The sequence below is a fragment of the Gopherus flavomarginatus genome, chromosome 17 (assembly GCF_025201925.1).
Source record: "Gopherus flavomarginatus isolate rGopFla2 chromosome 17, rGopFla2.mat.asm, whole genome shotgun sequence".
NCBI lineage: Eukaryota > Metazoa > Chordata > Testudines > Testudinidae > Gopherus > Gopherus flavomarginatus.
The window spans coordinates 16,313,081-16,332,849 of NC_066633.1; the positions used below are offsets into that span (position 1 = coordinate 16,313,081).

At 49.3% G+C, this 19,769-nt stretch overlaps 1 protein-coding gene across 4 annotated transcripts in view; it reads left to right on the plus strand.

Moving 5' to 3' along the window:
- The window catches only part of ASTN2 (astrotactin 2), a 595,125-nt gene that overhangs the window by 362,619 nt on the left and 212,737 nt on the right, over window positions 1–19,769 (plus strand). For all 4 annotated transcript variants that reach the window (XM_050926897.1, XM_050926900.1, XM_050926898.1 and 1 more), the window contains 3 exons: window positions 8,833–8,957; window positions 9,526–9,630; window positions 12,453–12,632. In XM_050926897.1, coding sequence (XP_050782854.1) covers window positions 8,833–8,957; window positions 9,526–9,630; window positions 12,453–12,632 — 410 coding nt within the window. The remainder of the gene's footprint in view (window positions 1–8,832; window positions 8,958–9,525; window positions 9,631–12,452; window positions 12,633–19,769) is intronic.

Here is a 19,769-nt window from a genome sequence, read left to right on the forward strand (position 1 = left end):
CAGCCCATCAGACTCCAACAAACGGATTCTCAGCAGAATATTTTCCCAGCGGAAAATGATATTATCGTGAGGCATTGGCTATCTTTAAATGTAAATCCACCCTCAGTTATATCCAGCCTGGGCCATCGTACATTGGGCTTATTGTTCAAATATCTGCACAGGATACCTAATGCTTTCACAGAATGGCACCTTGGGACAATGCGTGATGGATGTAGCACCGTCTATGACTACCTCTCACAACCTCGTGTCATCGTATCTGCTCCAAAAGCGCACACGTGGGGCTTTACTCCATCTGCTTAAGGGCAGAGAGGAGCAAGTTGAGTGGGGCAGAACCGCTCAACAGCTGAGCAGGGCGCAGGGCCGATGGCTAAACAGCTGATTGGTAGCCAGCCCCAGGGCTGCCAGAGCAGCAGCCCCGGCCAGCCCAGTGTGTGCTGAGCACCCTCTATTTTCAATCCATGGGTGCATGAGCCCCTGAGCACCCAAGGAAATGGCACCTATGCTCCCCATTCACCCCAAAGCCAACCAACAACTCACCCAAGCTCCTCACCCACTGCTCAGTGCTCCACTCCCGTCCTGGGCAAGGCTGGCTTTGCCCAATACCCGCTGCCCAGCAGCTCCACTTGCTCCACTTAGCCTCTCTGGGCCAAATTTGAGTGAGCAGCGTTGTGACCTGGTGTGTGGGGTCACAGCACCACTCAGGTGGTCTGGGTCCCCATGCAAGCGCACTGCAGGCACGTTGGTTAATCCGGGCCTGGTTGTGAGTTCATTCAAAGTACAGCACTTTCAGGAGATACAGTGCTGTTGTTATTGCTCTGGGAAACAGAAGCATTAGGGATCGAAGTAATGGGGGGGCGCTAATGTTCTGTTGTAGGGGGTTCATAGACAGCAGATATTTTGGACACTATGAATCTGATTGGAGCAAAGTTTGTTCCAAGGTTGATAGGAACCATGGAGCTGCTCGCTTACACACACACACACACACAGCGCACTGTCCCATGCTGATACACATACTCTCACGCCTGCATGCAGGTGCCTGTGAACACACATGCATGTGTATACGCATGTACACACCCATACCCGCCGTTGCACATATGCCAGCAGCACACAGACTCTGTCCCTCACCTAGACATTCCGCCTGCGCCGCCGCATCTTTGAATCGCTCCTGAACCTTTTCCTTCCCTCTCTGATGTTTCTGTTCCTTGCACCGAGTTCAGTAGGGCTGCATGTGCGGGCTTTGATCAGTGCTTCTTAAGAGCACAAACGCCGGGCGGAAAGTCTTTCTTATGCATTTACTTGAGCAGAAGCCGTAAGTTTATCATAACGGACAGATGAAAAGGAGCGACGGACCTCTGCTGGCTGAGACCTTAAACTGCAGCTCTGGCCAGTCCGAACCAAATCCCCGGGGGTGTGAAGGGGAGGAGGAAAAAAGAGAAGAGATTTTGATGGTTATGCTCCTTCACTCCCCAACTCTCTCTCCTGTTGCCTGTAAGAGCAGATATCAGCTCGGTCCTGTGCCCATTCACAAGAAAACACCATCTAATTAATTCTCCATGGAGAAAATATCTTTGAAAAGGGGCACAAAGAAGACCTGGGGAACTATAGGCCAGGCAGGCTAACTTCAATACCTGGGAAGATACGGGAAGAAATTATTAATCAATCAGTTTGTAAGCACCTACATGAGTATAGGGTAAGAAGTAATAGCCAGCAGGGATTTGTCAAGAACAAATCTTGCCAAACCAACCTAATTTCTTTCTTCGACAGGTTTATGACCTAGTGGGTAGGGGGGAAGCAGTAGACATTATCTATCTGGATTTTAGTAAGGCTTTTGACACAGTGCCACATGGCATGCTCATACACCTGGGAAATGTGGGCTAGATTAAATTACTAGAAGATGTGTTCACAAGTGGTAGAAGGACCATTTTCAGAGTAGTTATCAATGGTTCATTGATAAACTGGGAGACTGTATCTAGTGGGTTCCTGCAGGGGTCAGTCCTGGATGCTGGACTAGTCAATATTTTCATTAATGACTTGGATGATGGAGTAGAGAGTATGCTTATAGAATTTGAAGATGGCACCACCTGGGAGGGGTTGCAAGCACTTTGGAGGACATTACTGGAATTCAGAACAACACTGGCAAATGATAGAATTGGTCTGAAATTAACAACATGAAATTTAATAAAGACAAGTGCAAAGTATTTCACTTAGGAAGGAAAAATCAAAGGCACAACTACAAAATGGGGAATTATTGGCTAGGTGGTAGAACGTCTGAAAAGGATCTGGGGCTTATAGTGAATCACAAGTTGACTATGAGTTAACAATGTGCTGCGGTTGTGAAAAAGGCTCATATTGTGAGGTACATAAACAGGTGTGTCATATGTAAGACATAAGAGGCAATTGTGCCATTCTACTAGCATTGGTAAGTCCTCAGCTGGAGTCCTCTCTGCAGTTCCGGGTGCCACACTTTAAGAAAGATGTGGAGAAATTGGAGAGAGTCCAGAGGAAAGCAACAACAGTGATAAAAGGATTAGAAAACCTGACCTATGAGGAAAGGTTAAAAAAGCTGGGTGTGTTTTTAGTCTTGAGAAAAGAAGACTGAGGGGGACCTGATAAATCTTCACTATGTTAAGAGCTGTTATTAAGAGAATGGTGATCAATAGTTCTGCATGTCCACTGAAGGAAGGACAAGACGTTCTTAATCTGCATGCTTAATCTGCTTGCAAGGGAGACTTGGTATTTGGAAAAACCTTCTGACAATAAGCTCTGCAATAGGCTTCCCAGGTACGTTGTGGAATCCTCATCCTTGGAGTTTTTAAGACTAAGTTAGAAAACACCTGTCAGGGATGGTCTAGGTTTACTTGGTCCTGCCTCAGCATGGGGGGCTGGATCTGATGACTTCTTAAGGCTACTGCCAGCCCTACAATTCTGTGATGGAGGCCTGGGCTGCCTCGTGGCTGTTTTGCCTTGCCCTGTTGCTCTTCTTCTAAATTGCTGTGTCTGGTATGCGCTTGAGTTTGAGGACCGGGCACACAATAGTGGAACAGGCAAGGTTTGTGCTGAAGACGGAGCTGGGGGCAGAGAGGAGGGAGGAGTTACAGGAAGAAAAGCGAGCAAAGAATGTATCATCAGAACTGCTCACTCAGACACACTGCAGCCAGGTGTAGCCAATGCATTGTGGCCATTCGCACCACCCCGCACAGGCACAACAACATGGATGCGGAGTCCACACACCACAAACACACACACCTTCCCTTGCAACCACATGCACCAATGCAGCTGGATCTGCTTTTCTTTAGCTCCTTGCTTACAGCCCACAGCTCTTCAGTGAAAATCTTTTTATAGCTCCCCTGCCTCAGCTAGAAACCATTGCTTTCAGATTACCCTCGGGGTTTCTCCCAGTTGCCTCTGCTTTCTCCTTCTCTCTCCCCAGCTGCTGCTCTGGCACACAGCCTGTTCCCCCCACTCCGCAACCCAGTGGTTGTTTTACCAAAATCCTGCTCTTACCCCAAACAAATTGGGGTTGTGCCCAGATTCTTCTGGCTGCATCTGTGTAACCCTCCACATGTGCTCTGTATGATGCACATGGTGTGTGTAGTATGTGCACAAATAGGTGTCATTGGAAGTTAGGGTGACCAGATATCCTGATATTTAACCACCTGTCCCGTGTCCCGATCAATGTACGATCGGGACACCATTTGTCCCGATATTCAGGTAAGGAGGCGAGTGGGAGGGAGGCGCTGACCCTGTGGGTGTTCTGGGACTGGAGCACCCACGGGGAAAAATTGCATCCAAGCTGCTGAATCCTCGCCTTCTTCTCCCCCTCTTCCCCCAGTGCACCATGTCCCTGCTTCTCCCTGGCTCTAGCGCTTCCTGCCGCCAAACAGCAGTTTCCAGAAGGGATGGGGGACGGGGGTGGAATGAGGGCAGGGCGAGGGCGGTGCAGGGGCAGAAAAAGGCAGGGGGTGGGTGAGCACCCACCCGGGAGAGGAGAAGTCAGCGCCGTAGAGGTGAGTGGCTGGCAGGGAGGCAAGCGGTGGGTGGGGGACTGAGGAGGGACACAGAAAACCAGCAGCAGGCTGGGGGATGAGGAAAGGCATGGGGGGGGGGCGAAGGGGGAAGGGGAGGGACCTGGGGCAGAGTAGAGGAGCAGGGGTGGACTGTGGGCGGGGCCAATGTGTCCCAATATTTTAGTGTGGTGATCTGGTCACCCTATTGGACGTGCGACATGCATGTAGAGTGATAATAGGGTTTGCCCGGTTCCCATACATGTGTCTGACTCATGAATAAGAGATTATCTTCCTCCATTATACAGCTTTGCACAAATAACTAGGTGCATTTTGTAGGGAAGGCTGTGCGGGGAGTCATTTTCCTTTGTGTTTGCTCTGGTGCTGGAGGCAGGACACCAGATTAATGTGGACCAGGGCTCAAATCTGGTATGGCAAAGCCTGTGCCACTATAGGTATTCAATGCACCTAGACATGGCTAGCACATTACCCAGACATGGGTACACTCCGCAGCACGTGCATGGTTTGCCCATAGAGCTGCTGCCAGGAGAGAGCTGATTTTCTGCATATGTTAAGCAGCTCATGCCACAGGCTTTCCTCTGCTAGCCAAGAGGGCAGAGAACTCTATCTCCCGTGCTGAGCTTGCTGTCAGCGAGGGGAATGGGAGAGGCAGCCGGCATTTAACCAAAGTCAATGGAGAATGAAACAGGCCGCTCGGCAGCCTTTCCATGAGCAGTGACCAAATCCATTTAGATGCTGGTCCATGGCTCAGCTTGTAACAAGTGTTTCTCTTGCCCGGGAGTTTGGTTTTCTTGCTGAGGGCTGAGCTGCCCCATCATCATCCATAATCCTCAGCCCCAGTAGCATGATGGCTAGTCATGGGTACAAACAAGCCAGATCCTAAGATGCTGCAAATGAGCATCAGTGGAGCTGCACTAGAATAGGGTCTGGCCCAACGCTGTTGTTTCATGGTGGTGTATGTTTTCAGCTGTCTTGGAAGTTGGCTTCAGTGTGGCATGGTTTGCCTCTATGCTGAGGCTGTACATGCATGCTGGGAAGAAAGCTGAATAAATTGATCATGTCTCTCCCTATGCCCCTAACCTCTCTCCCTCCCCTGTCTCTACCCACCCACCCACCTAGGCTTGAGGCTGATGTGGTAATTGCTAATCCGTTTGCACTGCTAAGATGGGGAAAGGCTTAGAACAGCAAATCACGCCTTAGCCCCCCGGGATCAGGAGTGTAGTGTGGTCAATATTAGATCTGCGTGTGAGTGACAGGGAAAGAGAGGTCCCCCGCTCCGCACCAACCCCCAACCAATCAAACGTTGTTGCTTGAAGTGAAACCTCTCAGATGCAATAAGGTGCTGGCTCCTTTGTTGAACAGGATGCAAGGCGGCGGAGAACACAAGCTGCTGTTAAATCCACAGCCAGACCCCAGTTCCTGTCGCCGGGTTGCAGTGCCCTTTATTATCCTGTCTCTTGCCCTGCACTGCTGCTGCAGGCTCAGCCTGGGCCTGTCGAGCGACAGCAGCCTAGAATGCGGGGCAGCAGGTTGGCATGCCGGGCTGCACAGGGCGAAGCTGGCCACAGAGCTTCCTAAGAGGGGTTGTCCAAGGCCACATTTTTGGAGGGGGCTCAGCACACACCATGGGGTCCATCTCGGCACCCAAGACAAGTTTTTTCGGTTTTCCAGGGCGTGCATGCTGGGAGCTGAGCTCCATTGAAAATCTGGTCCCGGTTATGGCTCCCAAAGAACCAAGCCCCTGGGTTTCCCACAAGGGCCTGCGTGGTTTGTCTATGCCCAGCAGGCAGCATGTGCTTTCCAGTAACATCCATCAGCCAGGAATATAAACGTCACTTGTCACAGCCGTAGTTTTCAAGAGGGCCGAGCAAGCCAGCAAGGGCAGTCAGCGGTAGCCAGGCTCGCTATTGGCACCATCCCTTAGAAATCCCCAACAATGATCAAGAGCTTTCCCAGCCCCCTGGCTGCCATCTTCTCCTGCCCTTCGCCATGAAGACTTGTTCTGTCTATTTGCAGGAAGCATATCCCTCAGGGTTCAGGGATCGATTTGTGTAGCGGGTGTTCTCGGGCAGCTCAGCTCCGCTGTGAGATACTTGAGGCCCTCGGAGGCGAGTGGTGGATAAAGGAGGTAGAGCATGTGCCCTGGGTGCAGAGAGCGGGCTGGGCTCCCTCCCTTGTGTCACACTAATAGGCTTGTGCTCGCCTCTTCCTTGCACTCCATAGGTTTGCCTTTGTCTCTCCTTTCCTACCCTACACAGATCAATGCGAGTTTGTTTGGTGGAGCATCTTTCATATCAGTTGTCTCTCCCAAAGCACTTTGCAGAGTTCAGTAAGTCAGAACAACAGAAGGGGAGAAGAGACCCGGACATGGAAACTGGGAAGGGACCCACAGTTCTGCAGCTAAGATTGGGAACAGACTGGGGAGCTGCTGGAGGGGGAGGCAGAAGGGCTGATTCCTTCAGCAGAGGAATGAAGTTTTGCCTCGAGTGAAATAGCATGGGGTGTGGGGGAGGGAGAGTAGCTTGGTGGGAAGTTAGCAGGGAGGGGAGCAGGTGAAGAAGGCTCAATTGCCAAATCCAAGAGAGAATTAAAAGCAAATTGGCTGGTTTTGATGGGCACCCCTGATCAGACCAGGGTCAAGTGGGGCTTTTTGGTGAAGTGGGGGGACCTGGGGATGCTAATAAACGGGGGCCTTGTGGTATGTTGGATCAGCACCAGCAGGGGGCGCTGTGGTGCTGGGTTGTTCAGGATCTTGATTACAGCCCTCCGGGTTGTCAGTTTGAGTCTCACTAGCTCTTCCCCTGGAACATCACCTCCGATGCGGTCGGACGTGGTGCTGGCCACATCGCTCCCTCGTGTGCCACTGGCCAGGAAAATGGATGTGCCTTTGCCACGGCAGCGCATTGAGCCTTTGGCCCCAGCGGGAGCATGGAGAGCTGTGGACAGGCCATGGAGACAGGGAGGGGATGGCAGCTCTGGGGAGGTGGGTGAACGTACAGCTGGATGGAGTGCTATGGAAAATAAAGAGAAAAGTGAGGGACAAGAGTCGAAAGTGCTGCTAAGTGAATCTGCCCTGAGGCTCCGAGGGCTGCATCCGTTCCACTTCCTTATCCCCTCGATTGCCCCAGCAAGGACTCCGTCTCTCAGGCATGAGAATTCCCGGGGAACAGCATCAGAGCAATGGTGTTGCACCAGGGATGAATTTGGCTCTTTGTGACCATCCAGGAGAGGTGGATGAGGGAAGGTGGCCAACCCTGGGGAGTTGCGCCACTGCCTGTGTCCCCATCTGACACCTTACACTGCTGCGGCAAAGCTAAACAGCCAGATCGGAAGTAGCAAATGCTTCCTGAGCCTGACAGGCAGGTTCTTCTAGCATCTCCACTGCCAGGAAGCTAAGAGGGATAACAATGAAGCAGCCCGCAGGGGAACTAATTAGTGACTCGCCTTCCTTGGAGGGAAACGTGGGATTGAAACTGAATGGCAGTACATGCAAGCGAGTCGGATCTCAAAGCTGTCTCCATCCACCGGGATCCATCTGCGGGCGTTCCAGGACATGGCTGACAGCAACTGTCGCTCCAAGCAGAGGCTCTCTGAACGCTCCTCTGCCACCTGCAAGCACCAGACCTGCTTCTTACAGCCAAGAGGTGCAAAAGCAATGCTAACCGTGATGACCTGGGGCCTAGAGCGCTGAGATCCCTGCAGAATAGTAATGCCTAGCTGTTCTGGATTATTTTCATCTGTAGAGCTCAAAGGGCTTTACCAAGGAAGTCAGTATCATGGTCTTCATTTTACAGAGGGGGAAACTGAGGTACAGAGAGGAAAATGACTTACCTATCATCACCCAGCAGGCCGGTGACAGAGGTGGGATTAGACCCCAACTCTCTGGAGTCCTATACAAGTGCTTCATCCACTAGGCCACACTACATCCTCTAAGAGGGAGGGATGGAACCTGCTTTGTAGCACTCCCTAGTGACCCCTTCTGGCCAATTCTCTGAGTGGCGTCAGTGGGATTTTTTACAGCAGCGCATCCAGCTCTTTTTCATCAATGCAGGTTTCTGAGCGCCAGCCCCCTGCAGTGTGGGGCTTCGGAGGGTGGAAGTGGGGACGCATGTATGGGAGAGGTGGACACTTGTATCTGCTCCTCAGTAAACCATCCAGAGCTGCTGTGTTCTGCTTGGCACAGAGGGGATGGGGCAGGTACAGGGGCCTAAAAACACGGTATTGTGACAAAAAGCCTCATGCAAACTTTGTGCTGCTGACAGGTGCTGGCTTGACCCCGTCGCAACATTAAACACATGCGCGTTCCCACACAGAAAGCATGGCTAGTTCCTCCTTGGCACACACTAAGGTGCTTCACGATTTAACCGGGACTCACCCACAAGCCCCTTTAGGTCCCTGTTAATTGTCCCATGGCTACGCATCGTAGTGGCACTGCCTCTGGAGCAAGAACAGGCATCAGCGGCACCCTCTGAGGAACGTGCCATGGCCAGCTGACGTCTGGGCTGTTGGCTGAGTGTTGCAGTCCCTGGTCGAGGTGGGGCGGCAGTGGGCCCCAGAGGAGAGTGGCTGCCCAGGGGGACAGGGCGTGATGAGGAATGAAAACCCCATCACGCTGTAGGTTGGATCTCGGGGATCCAGTCCCATCCATGGATCCATGCACGTTGCCCTGTGGGACTTCAGTGGAAGCAACAGCCACAAGGTGCCCACACCCCATCCTTCCCTGGGCGTGTGCCTGTCTCCCACAGAGCCCTGCCGCCGGGAGGTCACCTGCATCGTTGCTTTGGAATTTTCTTTTCTCTCTCTTCAGGGAGAATAACTTCATCAAGGACTTCCCCCAGCTGGCCGACGCACTGATCGTGATTCCGCTGCCTGTGGAGGAGCAGTGCCGTGGCGTCCTCTCTGAGCCCCTGCCTGACCTCCAGCTGCTTACTGGTAAGCAGCCTCTGCCCCGGCAGCCTTCCTGGCGGTGGTATGCTCTCCGCCTCCGGGCAGGGCTGGGCTTTCACAGCCGCCTGTCGGAGACCACCACCCTGGAGAGGTCTCTGTCTCCCTGTCTCTGACCCCCATGTTTAAATCCGACCCCCCCATCTCCCCATGTTCCCCAGTGGTCCTGCTCTCCTCCTCAGTCCCAAGGACCTTCCCCATGTCCAGCTGGCTACTGTCTGTTGGAAATAATACACTGGCCAGCCCATGGTCAGAGTTGTTATGCCGACCTGCATCCCATCCCCGTGAGCTTCCTCCCAGCAGTGCCCTGTCTGTGTCAAGGCGAGCTTCTCCAGCAGTGTGAGCTCATGACAGCTCAGCTGCCTCATCTCAGCCCTGGCCATACCTCCAGCGCTCCGGCAGTGTGATCTGTCTGGGGTAACAGTCTCTGTTATCATTGTGTCTGTAGCCACAAACCATGTAGCAAAAAATACAGTCAGAGTGAAAGTAACATTGCCCAGGGTGCATCGTTCGCCATCTCCTCCCCACTCTCTAAGCCCTGGTTTCCTCTTTACAGGAGACATCAGGTACGACGAGGCAATGGGCTACCCCATGGTGCAGCACTGGAGGGTCAGAAGCAACCTGTACAAAGTGAAGCTCAGCACCATCACCCACTCTGCAGGTGAGAGCTGCCTTTGTGATGAATACAGTTCTAGGCGAGAGGAGAGAGTGTGTGTGGGCAACAGATCTGGCTTGCTGGCACTGGCTCTCCCAGCACTACCTACGCCTTAAGACTGAGCACTTCTCCAGCACTTTGCATCTCCAGGCTCTGTACAGACACCAATGCTCACAATACCCTCCCCTAGGAAGGTCGGCAGAGAGATTTATCTGCTTTCTACATAAGAATATAACATAAGAGCGGCCACACTGGGTCAGACCAAAGGTCCATCTAGCCCAGTATCCTGTCTTCCAACAGTGGCCAGTGCCAGGTGCCCCAAAGGGAATGAACAGAACAGGTGATCATCAAGTGATCCATTCCCTGTCACTCATTCCCAGCTTCTGGCACCATCTCTGCCCATCCTGGCGAATAGCCATTGATGGACCTATTCTCCGTGAACTTATCTAGTTCTTTTTTGAACCCTGTTATACTCTTGACCTTCACAACATCCTATGGCAAGGAGTTCCATGGGTTGACTGACTGCGCTGTGTGAAGAAATACTTCTTTTTGCCTGTTTTAAACCTGCTGCCTATTAAAAGACCAACAAGAGAAACTGAGGCAAAGAGTCCACATTATTTGGTCAAGGTCACAGATGGAGACAGAGCCAGGATGAGGGTAATAAAATAATAACATCCAGCCCTTACTGTACACAGAGCTCTGCATCCGAGGAATGCATAGCTCTTTATAGTGGGGGATAAAAACCATTGTTCCCATTAAACATGGGGGAAAATCAACACAGAGAGACGTTGAGGTCAAAATTGTCCATTTTGGGTGCCTAAAGTTAATCACCTAAATCCCTACTTAGGCACTTAACTAAGTGACCTGATTTTTCAGAGGTGGTGAGCACCTGCAGTTCCTGTTGGCTTTCGGTGGCTAGATTTAAGCAACCACGTTTAATTGTCTTGTGCTAAATGATTTGACCAGGAAGAGACAGCAGTGGCAGAGGAACAGTAGAGGGCAGGTCTCCTGGCTCCCAGCTCACTGGGTCATCTTTCCTTTTCAAAAGTTCCTGGCTCCCTACCCCCTAGTCATGCCACAAGGCTCTGCCTCCCTAAACTAAACCCCGCCTCCTGTACACATACAGACTCATGCACCTCTTGGAATGGTGGGAGTTTGGAATTAACCAAGGAGATTATTGACCTAGATTTGCTAGGCTTCCAATTGCACAGCTGTTCTTGAGCAATCTGGCTGAACATCACTGTTACACAAATCCTCAAGATCCCTGTCTCAAGAACCTTTTTCAACAGCCTTTCTGTAGCTGCTCAGATACTCCAGGGCTGGGTGCTTTGTGAGAACCTGGAGAGACTGGCCCCATTGCAGTCTGGTTTGTATTCGATCATCTGGTGTAAAAATTTGCCCCAGAGGACAAACTCATTGCATCCAAATGTCTAATCTGCATCAAAATGCCTAGGCCTTGTCACGGTTCACCAAGATCGCATCACGGGGCAATGTCCCTGCAAACCTGATGCACCAGCTATGAAGAAACAAAATACAGACGACATCTGCAAGGGCCTTTCTTCCCAGGAGAAAGTTTGCAGCCAGAACACTTCCCTAGCCTCAAGTCCAGCCCTGTCCTGTGACCCCAATGCACCCCTCCGATCTCTGTCTGCCAAGCAGCCAATGAGGACTCCTGAGCACCCGTGCAAAGGAGTGGGACGACTGAGTTAAGGTTAACCCCTTGTACTTCTGTGCACTCTTTGTGTCACACTGGCCCACATTCACAAAGGAGAAGGCATCTAACTCCTGTTGAAATCAGCAGGAGTTAGGAACCTGAATTCCTTTGTGAATCTGGGCTGATGTGCTCAAAGCAGGACAGTGGCCATCTGGAGACACGTCGGGGTACTCCTTGCCTTGTTCCAACGGAAGTGTCCTGTGACAATCCCTAGAGCTGGGACACGTGCCTTAAGGTTACTCACTTTCATCTGGAGCTGCTGGCAGTCCAGCTGTGTCCAATTACCTTCTTGCCATCCCAACTATCCAGGGCACTTTCAGCTTTTTAAATAAACAAACATGCCCAGAATATTAACTCTGGGGATGCTCCATGGTATGATATGGAATAAATTAATCCCTATGCTAGGGCAGCATCTCCGGCTCTGATAATTGCAAAATGAAGCTTCAGACATACCTCCCGGGGCATCCTGCAAAAAGGAACAGCGCTTCAGTCATGGAAGGCATGCATGTTTGTGCACTGCAGCACGGTCACCAGTGACTTCTTTGTGAAATCCCTGAGGGAGAGGAAGCCACAGAAAGGTGTGAAAGCTGCAGACCCAGGTGAACAGCATGTGTTTAGCACAGGGGTAGGCAACCTATGGCACGTGTGCCGAAGGTGGCACGCGAGCTGATTTTCAGTGGCACTCGCACGTCCCAGGTCCTGGCCACTGGTCCGGGGTGCTCTGCATTTTAATTTAATTTTAAATGAAGCTTCTTAAACATTTTTAAAACCTTTTTTACTTTACATACAACAGTAGTTATATATTATAGATGTATAGAAAGAGACCTTCTAAAAACATTAAAATGTATGACTGGCATGCAAAATCTTAAATTAGAGTGAATAAATGAAGACTTGGCACACCACTTCTGAAAGGTTGCTGCCCCATGGTTTAGCAAATGATAATGTAAGCCACAGAGAGGGGTAGAGGAGGAGGAAATGCAGCTGGCACATGAGTGTTCAGGGATCATCAGAGAGTTTGGAGTAGGGACTCTGACTCCCCACTGCCCACTCCTCCCAGACCAATTTCTGACTGCCCTGCCTGGGGTATTTACCGATGAGATGCTCACTCTTTCAGGATTTGCAAATGTGCTGAAGATCCTAAGCAAGGAGAGCAGCCGGGAGGAGCTGCTGTCGTTCGTTCAGCAGTTCGGCTCTCACTACATCGAAGAGGCGCTGTATGGATCAGAGTTCAGCTGCACCATCCACTTCCCCAGCAAGAAGGTCCAACAGCAGCTTTGGCTCCAGTACCAGAAAGGTAAGGGGAACCCAGGGAGGAGCTGCTGCATCGGGCAAACCCACTGCTGCAAAACCACCCCGGCTAGGGTGACCAGACAGCAAATGTGAACAATCGGGATGGAGGGTGGGGGATAATAGGAGCCTATATAAGAAAAAGACCCAAAAATCGGAACTGTCCCTATAAAATCGGGACATCTGGTCACCCTAACCCCAGTCCTCTCACCACCACCCTGCAGGCGCTTCGGACCATGCCTGTAATTAGAAGGAGACTGAAGGCCTGGGTTGGCCCAATAGCCAGGCACACAAGCCTGCCTGTGTCCCAGAGTCAGTCCAAAATTCCAGCTAGGCCCTGGATCGGCGATCTCTCTGTTCCTGCCATTGCCTTTCCTCAGACGCACACCATCCCTCATCTTCCCTGGGCAGCTGCCCACTGGGCTGTCGCCTGCAGGCCGTTTTGAGAACTTGCCATGATCCTTGTCATCTGTTTCCCTACCCTGTTGTGGTAGCTCCTGGAACGCCCTGGGTGATTTGGGTTGTTTTATATAAATGTGACATAATTGAGCTGTCTCGGAATGGCTTCGTTTTATCGCTTGTGACAATGACAGTCTTTAAGGAAGTGTATTAAATCAATAGAAGACTCGTGCTGCACCATAAATAACAAGACACATCATTAAGCAGGGCAATAAACTTCAGGCCTTTGAAGTAATGCAATTAGGTTATGTTTATAAAAAAACTCCTTTATTGCTGTAGCCTTCCGGGTATCAGTTCATTTCCCTCCTCCAGAGAACCCGGGATAATCCCTTGACTTGATCTTTTCCCACTCAAATGGACCACAGCATTTATATGAACACATGGGACATATTATAGGATTCACAATAGCAGAGATTGCAAAGGCACTTTCATTCTATCCTCTCTACCTAGAGTGTGGCCTGACATGCTATGATTGACAGGAGACTAACACATCGTGGGGCGGTGTGAACCTTTGGCTATGGCCTTTAGCAATTTTTCTCCTGCATCCCAGCCGTAGTTGTTCTTGTGAGTTATTTATAACACGCAGTTCTTGTTTGTTTTATTTTTAAATATTGATAAATGGACGTTTGCCATAGCAGTGCCCTGTTGAATGGAGAGGAAAATGTGGCGATATGTTGTTTACATATTTGTGATGCCATTAATCATTCAGACTGTGCAGCTTCCTGGAATCCCTTGGAAAATGGGTTAGTGTGAAATATTCAGAGGGCCAGATTCTGCTCCCAGGTATGCTAATTCAAATCCAGAGAGTCTCCACTCCAGAGAGACAGTGGAGTTACTCCAGATTTACAAGGGTATAATTTAGAGTAGACTCTGGATTTGATGACTAAAGTAAATAATAGCAAGAGTGCTGTCATGTAGTGCTTTTAATCCATAGCTCTCCACACACTTTAGAAAGGTGGGTGAGTAACATTATCCTCATTTTACAGACGAGGGAGGTGAGGTACAAAGGAATCTGTGGAGTTGCTCAAGATCACAGAGCAGGTCAGTGACAGAGTCCAGGTCTCCTGACATCTAGCCCCCTGCTTTAGCTCCTGCGGTGCACTGCCTCCCCCAGCAAACAGGTGCATTAAGGGGACAATGTTGGCCCCCACTGGGTGAATGGCTAGGAGATCTGAACCTTTGGCTCTTTCATATGGGGCTGCAGAGAACCCCTAGTTCCATAGCGCCACTGCCTTATGGAGGGCAACATGCCACGGAGTTAATTTCACCTGACTGTGGCCTCACAGGCAGGGCGCTCTATTTTCTATTCCATGCAGTGCCGTTACCAAGGCTTCTGTGTGTGGGCTCTCCCTCGCCTCCAGCTGTAGCACATAGCACTGGGATTCACTGCCCAGAAGCAATGGGGAGAGAGTGAACATCTAACTGCATGGTGCTGAGACACTCCCTTGCATTGTTCTGATTCCTTTTCTATACAGCCCCCTTATCGCCTCCACCCCACTCTTGGTAGCCCTGGCTGTGGCATTCACCTTCCCAGTGGAACGGTAAGTCATCACCTACAAGGCTTCAACTGCTGTTCAGCAGCCTAGGTGCTCAAGTGAGGCCATTATTGTCTCCTCCACCAGGAGGCGGAGAGTGTCCTCTCTCCAGGAGTATCTTCATTCCAACCAGGCCGAGAGACCAGGTTGTTCCTAGCCCTTCGGTGATTATTCCCCCCCACTGGAAGATAAGCCACATAGGCTGTTTATATTCTGGAGCACTGCATCTGGCACATTATTAATCTGAAAAATGGACCTGAAACCAGCCTAAGGGGTTGCTTCAAGGAAAGGTGCTGTAACATGCAAATTAGCATTGTTTTTAAACAATGAGGATGACGTGACTAGAAGGCCCCAACCCAGACAGTTCGACTGGATACCTTCTCAATCAGAAACATCTCTGGCCTATCATTGCCTTCCTGCTAGCCAACCCACTTCCTAACTGCACCGGGAACACACACGCAGCACGTCACTGAACTACACGAAAGGCGTCTTTTACTGTAATTTGGTAGCAGGTGACATGGACGAAAGTGGGGAAAAAATCTCATGCTGACTGGAATGGCCCCAAAAATAATAAAATGGAAGTTTGTAGCACATTTGCAGCTTCCTACCCAAAGTATCTTAATATTTTAATCAACTTCATAAATAAATCTGGAGGCCCCAGGAAGAGGTGCCCGCCTACAAAGTACACAATCTGTGTGTTTGCTCCCTAATTGAAAACATTGTCTCGAACACAAAACTGTGCCGCAGGCAGTCCGATTTCTTGTAAATTGCTGGGCCAGACGCGGGCTAGTTGCCAACATTGGAACTGTCTGAACAACCACGCTAGCAGGCAGCAGAAAGGCAGAGTCACCGGAACCCTGGAAGTGCGTAGGTGTTTCCATATGGAGTTCTCCAGCCAAATGCAAGACACACTGATTTGTTTTTTTGGAGAGCCAACAGAAAGCTTGCCCCTCTTGCTCCCAGTGCTCAGACACCCTTGTGATGAGCAGGGGCCGCTAGGTATTTTGTCGCCCCAAGCACGGCAGGCAGGCTGTCTTTGGTGGCTTGCCTGTGGGAGATACCCGGTCCCGTGGATTCGGCTGCCCGCCTGCGGGAGGTCCGCCGAAGCCGTGGGACCAGCATACCCTCCGCAGGCAAGCTGCCAAAGGCAACCTGCCTGCCACCCTTGTGGCGACTGGCAAAGCGCCCCTCCATGGCTTGCTGCCCCAGGCATGTGCTTGGTGTGCTGGTGCCTGGAGCCGCCCCTGGTGACAAGCATGATATGAAAGCCGAGAAAAAGAGATTCCGCTCTGCTGCATCTTCTCTCATTTGTGCTAGTGACAGTGGAGATGAGGTGTGCTCTGAGGTCGATGGACAGCTTGGTTTCTATGCCTATTAACAAAAGGGGGAACTACAGAGTTAATCTTCCCTCATTAATAACAAACTCGGCACATTTGAGATGAACATCATGCTGGTAACAGGTACTGGATGGGCAGGCCTGGAGACGAAACGGGCCAATGAGGGCCAGTTTTCCCTATTCTGCCCCTATATAGCATGAGCAGCATCACCTTACACCACCTTCACCTTGCTCTGGATGGTCCTCCTCAAAAGGTAAGAGAAGCATACGGCATCCTTAACCCCGCCACTGAGACTGCAAGCAAGAGAATCAGTTATGATACTTTTGGGGGTATAGACACATCATCCCTGGAAATTTAACTGATGCCACCCAGGAGCCTTCCTGTGATAAGGATTTTCAGTCACATAAAATATTTTGCTATAGAGAGAGAGAGGGGGGAATTTTTGAGTAAAGATTACAGATTAGGAGTTGCTTTTCTTTTAGATCTAAGGCAAATTTTGGAAGTTTGCCTTCTTCCAATCTCCCCTCTGGAGAACGAGTTAGACTGTGGGCAAACAAAACAACCCCTCCTCCCATTTTATTTCATTTAAAATGATTAAAGGCCCTACTTCAGGGGCTCTTTGGCTATGGTTCCTAGTTACCTAACTCATCTAAAGGGGGATGTGGGCACTGATCCAAGGCTTTGAAATTGACCCAGCTGTTGATCCGTTTCACTGGAGCCTTTTTTCCGCCATTAGAGCCAGTATATAATGCTGACAGCACGTCATTAAGTTCACACCAGTTCTGTGGACGTCTTTATTTGGCAGCTTGTGCCCACCTGCAGACTCCATGCCTCCTTCTGTTGCTTTTAAGGCACTGTCACAAAACATGTAGGAGGAAATAGAGGAATCCTTCCAAGAAAGGCTCTCCCAGTACAGCAAATGCACCTGCTGCTGTCCAGTCCATTCTCTGCAAAATAATTGTAATAGATCTGACTGAGTGGAGGGAGAAGGGCAGCTGTAAGAGGAAAAGGGAACGGTTGTTCAGCGAGCCAACTTGGACATCCCAGGAGGAACTTCAAACAACTAAGCTTTGTATCTTCCTCACTTCCAGTGAGATAAACAGACCACAGACAATAAATGTGGATTTGAAAAGGTCATTGGCCCAGCTGGAAACAGAGAGGTTATCAGCAATACTGCAGAGGCTCTAATAGCATTAAGCACTTTAGTAGCACTCTTCCTAACAGCACTGTGCAGACCGCAACTAAACCTTCCAACTTTCCCATAAGGCAGGATTACCTCTGCTCTACAGCTGGAGAGACTTGAGGTACCGGGGTTAAGTGACTTGCCCAAGGCCACGCAGCCAGTGTTAGATGAAACCTCAGATGTACCCTGTCCTAATACTCAGATCACTCTTCTCCATCACAATGGAGATGGGAATTAAAAGATCATTACAGCTAGAGAAGCAGCTGCTGCTGAGGGGTCTAGAGTGGTATGGATGTGAGGGAAGCATCTGGAGAAGCAGAGGTTATGTCCTTATCAGACAACATTGGGTTCATTTTATTTTGCTCTTTTTACACCCCTGCTCCCCAAGTGGCACACACATGGAGTTCCCTGCCTGAGACAAAAACATGGCCCAGTTATGTGCACAGCAAACCAAACATTGCAAACACCTTCAGCATCTGGAAACAATATACCCTGAGCTAATAAAGGAGAAGAACGGCCATACCGGGTCAGACCAATGGTCCATTAGCCCAGTATCCTGAGGGAATGAACAGAACAGGCAATCATCGAGTGATCCATCCCATTATCCACTCCCAGCTTCCAGCAATCAAAGGGTATAGACACTACCAACAATATGGGCGTGCACCCCTGACCACCTTGGCTAATAGCCATTGATGGACTCATTCCCCATGAACTCTTTTTTGATCCCCGTTATAATTTTGGCCCTCACAACATCCACTGGCAACAAGTTGCACAGGTTGACTGTGCACTGTGTGAAATGCTTCCTTTTGTTTGTTTTAAACCTGCTGCCTATTCATTTCATTGGGTGACCGCTCGTTCTTGTGTTATGCGAAGGAGTAAATAACACTTCCTTATTCACCTTCTCCACACCGGGCATGATTGTATAGATTTCTATAATATTCCCTCTTACTCATCTCTTTTCCATACTGAAAAATCCCAGTCTTTTTCATCTCTCCTCATATGGAAGCCGTTCCTTACCCTTAATAATTTCTGTTGCCTTTCTCCAAACCGTTTCCAATTCTAATATATCTTTTTTTGAGAAGAGGTGATCAGATCTGCATGCAGTATTCAAGGTGTGAGTGTACCATGGATTCATATAGCAGCATTATGATATTTTCTGTCTTATCCCTTTCCTAACGGTTCCTAACATTCTGTTTGCTTTTTTGACTGCGGCTGCAGATTGGGCAGATGTTTTTAGAGAACTATCCACAATGACTCCAAGATCTCTTTCTTGAATGGTAATGGCTAATTTAGACCACATCATTTTGTACTTATAGTTGGGACGTTTTCCAATGTGCATTACTTCGCATTTATCAATGTTGAATTTCATCTGCCATTTTGTTGCCCAGTCACCCTGACTGTGGTGTGTGTCTTTGGCATTTTTCCCTGTACAAGGATGTTAAATGTAATTATATTATGGTCGCAGTCCAGCTATATTCACCTCTTGACTCCACTGAGGATTAAATCAAGAATTGCCTCTCCCCTTGTGGGTTCCAGGACAACCTGCTCCAAGAAGCCATCTTTTATGGTGTCTAGAAACTTTATCCCTGCATTCTTTCCCGAGATGACATATAGCTAGTCAATATGAGGATTGTTGAAATCCCCCCATTATTGTGTTTTCTACCTTTATAGTCTCTCTAATCTCCCAGAGCATTTCGCAACCGCAGTCACCATCCTGGTCAGGTGGGTGGTGGCATATTCCTACTGCTATATGCTTATTGCTCAAGCATGGAATTTCTATCCATAGAGATTCTATGGTACAATTGAATTCATTTAAGATTTTTACTTTTATTTGACTCTCTGCTTTCCTGTACATACAGTGCCACTCCCTCACCAGCACAGCCTACTCTGTCATTCCTATGTACCGTGTCGCATTGATTATCCTCTTTCCACCAAGTGTCTGTGTTGCCTAGTATATCAATATCCTAATGTGATGTCATGCCCTCTAGTTCACTCATTTTAGTATTTAGGCAATTGGGATAGAAAACTTTTCCCTATACCTGCTTTTATTGTCTGGTCACAATCTGAGCCTACAGAATTTTATAGCACTTTGAAATCTATTTCTACCAACAAGCACCATATTAAATGTATAACTTTTACAGCATGCACTTTCTGTCCTGATACATCTTTTAAAGGCACTGACTTAACACATTGTTCAGGCTTAAAAAAATCTAGCCAGTTGCTGTGAAATTTTGTTTAGACTAAACTGCATATGCTGTGAGTCAGTCTGCTAAATGACCTTATGCCCTGCTCATTGTAATCCAAACTTGCCAGACAAGTACATTAATTAGTTGTGCAAAATGAAATAACTTTAAAGCCTCACATTGGCTAATGACCCAGAAAAAAATCACTTAAACTATACAATGCAGAGAACCAAAAAGTGCCTGTGTTTATTTTTACTCTTATAACCCTGCCCTCTTTGGTTAAAACATAAAACTTTGTTTTTAAAAATAACCTCCCAACCTCAAACATCACACGCCAGTTTTTAATCCAGAACGAATGCTTCCAGTGAAATTATAACTGCCGTGAGAAATCACCTCTTTTCATGAAACAGTTGATCAGTGCTAAGTCTAGCAGGGTCAATAAGACTA